An 8077-nucleotide genomic window follows, 5' to 3' on the forward strand; every position below is an offset into this window, starting at 1 on the left:
TGCTGAAGGTTATTGTCTAGATAAGTCATAAGGTGTTGATCAAAAAGATATTTCTTCACTAAACAAAGTATGTATATATTAAGAATTAATGTAGTATACATTTTCTATTTCATTTAGACAATATACTTATGTTAAATGGTAAAAAAATAATATTTATGATAGTATTTATATTTGAAAATTCATTTAAAGGATAATAATTAAAATTCTTTTAATGCTTAGAATCTAAAGCAGATTTTTTAAAATTTAGACAGCAAACCACTTCTACTACAGAAGACTAAAACAACTAAACTTGTTGCCTGGTTCTAGTTTGTCAGAATGTGTTGATACTGAATAGATTCTTAGTATGGTTTTTATGGTCTTGGGAAATACGAGACAGCTCCTGTTGAGGGTTGTCTGATATCCTGAAATTGTTGTGGCTTAACAAAGGGAAGTGGATCATGTGTTGGGTTGGTACTGTTAAAGGCATTTTGAGTAACAGGACTTCTCAAATCAACGTATATTATACTGTTGACCATTGAGGGGGTGGGAAAGCTGAAACTGATGTGGAGGAATAATCCATGAATTTGCACTCCTGTTTCAGCTGATGGTGTTGCATTGGGTGCAGCAGCTTCTACTTCTCAGACTAGTGTCCAGTTGATAGTGTTTGTTGCGATTATGTTGCACAAGGTAAGTAGTCATCCAAAAAATCTTATTTGTTCTTCAAAAGACTGTTAAAGCATATGGAAATTACTGAAGATCTGAAGTTTCCTTAGTGATGTAATATGGAAATGTGTAACACCATTGAAATAACCGGTTTAGTAGTACAGCTTCAAGGACCAAAAAGCACTGGTCTGATGTATGACAGAATAGCAAATGATGGATGCTAAGTCTGAGTGGGATAGGAATGAGAGAGAATTCCGCCTGCCTTGGTTGCGGTGGTTGGGAAAAGTCTTCCAAAAGTAGGGAGAGAAAAATAGCTCATGAAGAAATGTGGTAGCTTCACACTGACTTTTTCTGAAGCTAGTGTGGTGTTGTGGGGTTTTTTATTTATTTTGTTGGTGGTGGTTGTGTGTGTTGGGTTTTTTTAACCAAACAAAAACCCCCAAGATTCTTACCGCTGTAAGAAGCGTATTCAGAGAAGTTCAAGACGGTGAAGCACAGAAGTATATGCTAGTGTATTCAAGGAGGAAAAGCAGTTTTATGCTAGTTACAACAGTTTTTTGGTTCTGTGATGTTCTTAAGAAAATGAGAAGGATATTTGTTATAAAGGGTTTTAGTATTTAAAGGGTTAGTCTTTTGAAACCACTTAATATCAGAGCACTAAATTACAACTTCTGGTTACCTCTGTTGTTGTAGTAGCTTCAACGTCAGTCATATGCCATTTCTGCATGAAAAAAATGTTAACATTTTTCTGATGGTAGCAAGCAAACAATGGCTCTTGAAGATGGGAAGATCTTTTTTTCCTTCATGGGTGTGCAAAGGTATCTATTAGCTATATAGGTTCTAAAGATATATGTGTGGATGCATATTTGGCTTATGGTAGCACATACATATATATGTTATGTTAGTTAGTCATACATTCATCCAAAGTCTTCCTTGCATAATTAAATGTTCAAAATGTTAGGAAAACCAGATCTAGCATGTCTTGTGTTCACTGTTCATACAAGAAATTGTGGTTTACATAACCCTCTTCAAAAGTGGCAGCATCAATGTCGCATCTTGCTGTGAAGCTTAGTTTATGGCTGTTGCCAAGTGAAACTTGGTTTTATTATTCTTAATATTCAAATTAACTCACTTCTGAAATTGTGCAATTTTAGAAGAGGAAGATTTCTCCTGTGAAAAATTACCAAGAAATGTTTGGTGTTGAAAGAGAAATGTATTTCTTCTCTGTCTCTCTTTATTTTTCTAGTCTTCTGATCCTGATTGATGCTTTTGTCTTTCTCATCTTTTTACCTTCACTCATGGTTTCCTTCTAGGTTTAAAAAAAACAAAACAAAAAGCTGTGTATAAAAAATATTTTACTTTATGTCTTATCTCAGAAATGCCAGGGTGGACTGCCATTGTCCTTATGCGAGCGAAAATATAGTAAATTCCGTTAATAGCAGGACAGCTATGCCTTGCAGATTAGAAACTGGATGCCAGCAGAGGGAGAAGAAGGAAGTATTTGTTTGCTTCCCAGTGGGAACAGGAATGAAACTGAATGATGAACTAATCGAAAGAGCTCTTAAGTCTTTGTTTATGTGGAGTCTGACAGTTATCTTTCTTTGGGAATTTTTTTCCCCCTCCATGTTAATTGTAGAATTTTTCTACTGTAGATAAAGAAACTGTCCATCTAAGGATGCGTAGTAATATAAGGATGAAAAAAGAAATTACATCAAGTTAGTGGAGACTTAGGGATTATAGCAATGACTCAAGTCAGAAATAATACTTATAATGACTACACAAATATGTTGTACTCTGATAGCCAGAACATGGGTTTTCATTAGGTACTGTTATTAAGGTAGGGCAGTCTGCAGAATTCTATTGATTTGGGTTAACTGTAACATACTAGTGCTCTCCCTGAATTTCTTCCAGTTCAGTGCATTTCAATGTAGTAAGTTGTATTTGAACTTTATCTCAGGTTGCAGGGGATTTTAGAAGGTATTGTATTACCAGTGAATATTGTTTTTTTTGCAGGCACCAGCTGCCTTTGGCCTGGTTTCCTTCCTGATGCACGCTGGGCTAGAACGGAATCGAATTAGAAAGCACTTGCTGGTCTTTGCATTAGCAGCACCTGTTATGTCGATGGTGACATACTTAGGGCTAAGCAAGGTAGGTCTGTGATTTTGTTCTGCCCAAAATGTAGCTTACTGGTGGAGTTTGGGGAAAGGAATATCATATGTGTTTCATAGAACATAATTCCAAACTGCTTGAAAAATTTAGCAAAATGGAGATTTAAAAAAAAAAAGTGGATAAAAAGGTAGCAGTATGAATGTGTGGAACAAAAAATAACCCATGCTTTCCATCAGAACCAGTGATATAACTCCTCTATAGAGTTTTGCATAGTTTTTTTTAGAAGACCGATTTCTGCCTTGTCTTCTTCCTGCTGCTCCCTGCTGAGAACAGTTTACTCATATACAAGGTTTTATCTGATGACTATATGACTGAATAATTTTCTGTATTGCTGCATGAATTCTTATTTTAATATGCAGGTAGAAAATAATCTTTGCTACTTTCCCCCACCATCCCAGAATTGGTCCTATATGTTCAAAGTCTTTTTCACGCTGTGTCAGAAGTTGAATCCTCAGCTAGAACAGCCTTTTTACCTCTCATACTCCTTAAAGCATAGTCTTGTCTTGGCTCTGTACGGCAAATGTCCTGTGAAATGGACCACTGCACATGAGTTTATCATCTCTGTCCAAATTAAATGTTTCTGCTTCTCATAGCATTTCCTGTGACACTCCTGTATTTCTAACTGCTGTGGGCCATGCTAGTGACACACTATGGTGTTGTGTTGTAAAAAATCTAACATGTGATCTCATGAAACTCAAGGCATGAGAGGAAGGATTAAGTAAATCATCTGAGCTAATCCCTTTACTTGCCAGATAGGAGTTATATTTGATATTGCAGTACAGGAGACAGCAGAAAGGATTGGGTTTGTAAGTAGAAATGAGAATGCTGTTTGAGCATTCTTTTGATGTAGGCTCACTAAGAGTTGGTTTTGCATTTTGCACTTCAGAAAGAGCAGAGAATTGATAAGGCATAACGTCTGTCACAGTGATTGTATAGTTCCAGAGCAGAAGATGTATCTGCTCTTTGGAAAAATAACCTCAGAGTATACCAGAGAACTAACATCACACTTGAATTGGAAGTTGTTCAAGAAGCATTTTGAAACTGATATGAGTGGGTTTGCAATTCATTACGTTTAGTGATGTACAGCATGATCTTAATCCCAGTCTGAATGTGAAGAGGTACTCAGTTTTGATCCAGAAGATGCATTTCTTTATGAAGTTTGCATGGAAATTCTGGGGAAGTTTTGGATGTTTACTTGTACATGCAAATGAAATATTGAGTGAGTGATGATCTGGGACTTAAATCTAGCAAATCTTGCTCTGACCAGCAGGGGACCAGATATTTAAAGGTTAACATCTTATTTGAACTCTTTGATTAGAAAAAGGGGGGAAAAAAAAAAAGTCAGTCTTGAGTGTCCTTCCTAAAATTTGTGGCTTTCAATCTGAACTTTTTTTTTTTTCCCCAAAGCACACTTTGTCATTTTGACATTTGATATCTGGCTGTGATATGGTCAAACAAGATGCTTCTGCACGGACTGACTTTTTTCCTTCTGTAAGGGATCTTACAAGTCCAAAGTGAACTAACTGGTATGAGAGGTGTCTTTTTGCCCCTGACATCAACTTTAGAATGCCAGTTGCTATACATAAGGTGCAAGACATGAAACAACACATTAAACTCTTGTCATTGTGAGAGAGAATGGGAGTTGATAGAAATCCCACTGTGTCTGGACACGTAGAGAATTTTTTTATTATTGATTGAAGAACTCCTGCTTATCCTCATTTTTTTTTCTCTTTCTGTTTTTTTTTTTTTCCATTTCAGAGCAGCAAAGAAGCCCTTTCAGAAGTCAATGCCACCGGAGTCGCTATGCTGTTTTCTGCTGGGACTTTTCTTTATGTTGCCACAGTTCATGTCCTCCCAGAAGTAGGAGGAATTGCTCATAGCCACAAACCTGAATCAACTGGAGGAAAAGGACTCAGTCGTCTGGAGGTGGCAGCCCTAGTATTAGGATGCCTTATTCCTCTAGTTTTGTCCATTGGACACCATCACTAAACACTCGAATTTCACCATTCTCCTCCTCGATCTGATGTGAGCAGTAAATGTGGGCTGCTCCCTTTATCGTTGTCTCTTACCCATCATCCATCCCATCCACTTTATGGAGTTCAGAGGGAACCTTGATTGCAAAATGAGGAATACTGGGAAAGTTTTTAGTGTAGCAAAATGTACTTTGGCAGCCGGACATAAATTCTATGTAACTTTCTTTTCTGAAGACATTTGCTATTTTAATTGTTACTTCTGGCCCTATTCTCAGGGAAGATGGAATTTGAAGTTTAAGAAGGGTGAGCTGGGAAGAACATAGCGACTCATCATGAAATTGCAATCACCAAAGTATCGTGCAATTCAGCTTTCCCAACTGAGAGCAAAAACAAAGGATGGCTGCCTTGTGAGAGGCTGAAGTCTTACTAATGAAGAAGGGGGCTCTCCCCCACCGGTTCTATGTTGTCCTGATAACGTGACTGGTCCTTGTGATGTTTGTCACTAATTGTATTGCAAAAATGGGCTACGCTTGGAACTCTGGACAACACTGCTATTGTCACCAAAATGTCACTACGTCACTGATAGAAAAGAAAGGATGTAGACAAAGTGTAGGATTAGAGTAGGAAATCAGCTGGTCAAGAAAGTGCAAATGATTTTTGCAGTGTATTCCATTATTTAAGACAAAGCATAGAAGCAAGGAGAAGAGTGTTTTGATTGTTTATGCAATTGTTAATAAATTTTAATAAGGCAGTATTTCTTGGGAGATGGTCTTCTGCCAGGTCAGTAAAGCGTAGGCACCAAAAATGTTAGCAGGAATTAGGTATTGGATACTGTGATTACACTACCACTACTGTTGAGAGAGATACCCGTAGTGTCGTTTGAAATCGAGCTGTTCTGGGATCTGAGGAGTAGAAATCTGATAGAGACAGCGGTTGGGGGACCAGAGAACTTCACTAGCTCATTTTCAAAAGTCTGAACTACTGAAATCAGTGGGGGTGTATGGTTTTTTTCATTAAATAAAAGGTATTAAGGCTAACAAAACAAGATGTTTAGTTAAATATTTATGCTGCAGATAGAGTACAAAGTGTTTCTAAAGCAGTTCTGAACAAAAAAACCCAACAAACAAAACTAAACTGGTTGGTTCCCAGTGGACCTGTTAGGTATTTTGCTTTTCCTTTGGATATTGTGCATTTGCCTCTTTACTGATGAGCATTAGTTTTGGTGAATCTACTGGAAGACTTACTGCCAACTGCTGATGCCTCTCATTGCAGAAGACTGATAAAAGATCCCTCCCTTTCCAAGGCACAGCCTTCTCTTGTCAGGCACCATTTCCCTCATGCAAAATATATTATACTGTAATAACTGTAGTGTATTGGAAAGTCAGGAATGCTTGACGTGCACAGACTCAAGATAAAATTCTTTCTTTAGGGGAAAACGTTTTAATGCTGTACCCTTTTTAAGCTATACTCTGTCTGCACTTTTTAAAGATAACGTTGCCAAATATATTTTTCTTTTGATTTTTTTTAAAATGATTTTCAAGGCTTGAAATATCTTCTTAACTGAAGTGCTTCTTGTTTCCATTTGAATGAGTGTGTCTTTTTCATGCTGTTTATTACTTATACTACACAGGCTATTGTGCCTCTTAACTTCTTTATATTTCTGTCATTGTCCTGTTTGTCTACTAGTTCAATAATGGGTATGGCCTGGCTCTTGGGCTAGTGATTGCTCTGTCTGTTGGCTTTGTAACAATACAGGTGTATCCCAGGATCGAACCTAGTGTCAGTCCCCAGGAGTGCTTGTTCGTTTGTGTGTTTTACCCTATAAAATCAAGGCAAAATTACTAGAAATCGTCTTTTCCTTCAAGACGATGTTTTCCGATAGAATTAGAGTGTCAGGCCTAAACAAACATTTTTGACATTAGACCTTCAAAAGTTAATTCTGTTCTGAAAAGCCACTGCAAAACTAGTGACATGGATGAGATCTTCTACACATTCTTAATTTTTTTTTTTACAGCATGCATATGCAACTAATAAGTGACCTGTTTAAGAAGTTCAGTGATACAGGTTACAGACACATGCAAATGATACACAGGTATGTTTACACCAAAGCTCCTAGTGTTATTCCTGCTTTCACCCTAATTACCGTCTTCCTTGCTGATCTCAATATTTTACCTTGCTTAATCTTTCCACATAACTATTTCCAAAAGCTGGAGAGTTTGCAAGATCTGCAGCAGCAGGAGGTAGCTTAGTGCAGCACCAGATGCTTACATTTTGTAAAACAGTAAGTTTTTTTTTCTTTAAACTATCATTGGTCACTTGCATGTGCACCCCACCCCACTAGTTAAGCTGGCATCCTGACTGCCTTCCACTTCAGCTGCATTTTGTGTGTAAGGATAGCAACGGTTTAGGGAGGTAGATAGGTAAGGTCCCATGACTGCCTTTTGTTCCAGTGCTAGAGTATGTGGGTAGCACCTTCTTAGATGGATCAGTGTGCATTGATGAGGATGTGGCAGCTGATCTTTATGCTGCTGACATAACCTCTGGCCTAGTAATTTGAAGAGGTGCCACTGCCGAGAGGTCTTGTCTGTCTTTTCTCCCGTCCCTCAGATTGTGTTTCCGATTTCTGGAGCAACCACCAGAAATGGTAATACTTAATTTAGTGATTCATGAACTGTAGAAGCCAAGTTATAGCAGCAGGTAAATGAAATGAAAACATTGGCAACTTAAAATTGGCACAAAAATTCTGATAACCCGTACTTTCCTGTACTTTTTGTTTTGGCATTCACTCAAGTGGTAGAAGATTTCTGTGGTTTTTTTCTTTTTTTTTTTTTTTTTTTTTTTACCCTACCCATTTAGAAGTAACAACAGCATTTTCTTTTGGCTGCCTCTGTTATCTCTCTGTTGAACTATTATTTTCAATTTTGTACCTGAAACTGCAGTGACTAAGGAAGCTTTTGGTTATGTGATAAGTAGAACATTTTAAGTGATCAAACCTTTCCAAATCATTAGTTCCAAATGGAGGATTATTTTCTTGAAGCAGAGTATTTTAATGAGTTAAATGAAATGGTCCATTTTATCATAGCCCCCTTTTTTACCTATCTGTCCATCTGTCACAGTAAATCCAAGCACTACATGTAGTCAGGGCCATCTGGTATCATTTTCTACTCCTCAGGGGACCTTGGTACAAACAAATTCTCTCTGTAATAGCTATCTCTGCCTGTGTTTTCTGCTGTGAGGTAGGTGGCAGCAGGTCTAGCAGGTAACGCTTTAACCAAGTGCCAGGCATGTCCCCC

General features: G+C 37.7%; 1 protein-coding gene across 3 annotated transcripts in view; it reads left to right on the top strand.

Annotated features, from left to right (window-relative positions):
* The window catches only part of SLC39A9 (solute carrier family 39, member 9), a 19797-nt gene extending 14649 nt beyond the window's left edge, over nucleotides 1–5148 (top strand). For 2 of the 3 annotated variants that reach the window (XM_009706401.1, XM_009706407.1), the window contains 3 exons: nucleotides 581–666; nucleotides 2656–2790; nucleotides 4570–5148. In XM_009706401.1, coding sequence (XP_009704703.1) covers nucleotides 581–666; nucleotides 2656–2790; nucleotides 4570–4800 — 452 coding nt within the window. In that variant the 3' untranslated portion in view covers nucleotides 4801–5148. Of the gene's footprint in view, nucleotides 1–580; nucleotides 667–2655; nucleotides 2795–4569 lie in introns of all 3 variants that reach the window. The other variant, XM_009706417.1, reaches the window with a different exon arrangement.
* Nucleotides 5149–8077: the final 2929 nt, after the last annotated feature.

This window comes from Cariama cristata, unplaced genomic scaffold (genome assembly GCF_000690535.1).
Source record: "Cariama cristata isolate BGI_N322 unplaced genomic scaffold, ASM69053v1 scaffold14610, whole genome shotgun sequence".
Taxonomy (NCBI): Eukaryota; Metazoa; Chordata; class Aves; order Cariamiformes; family Cariamidae; genus Cariama; species Cariama cristata.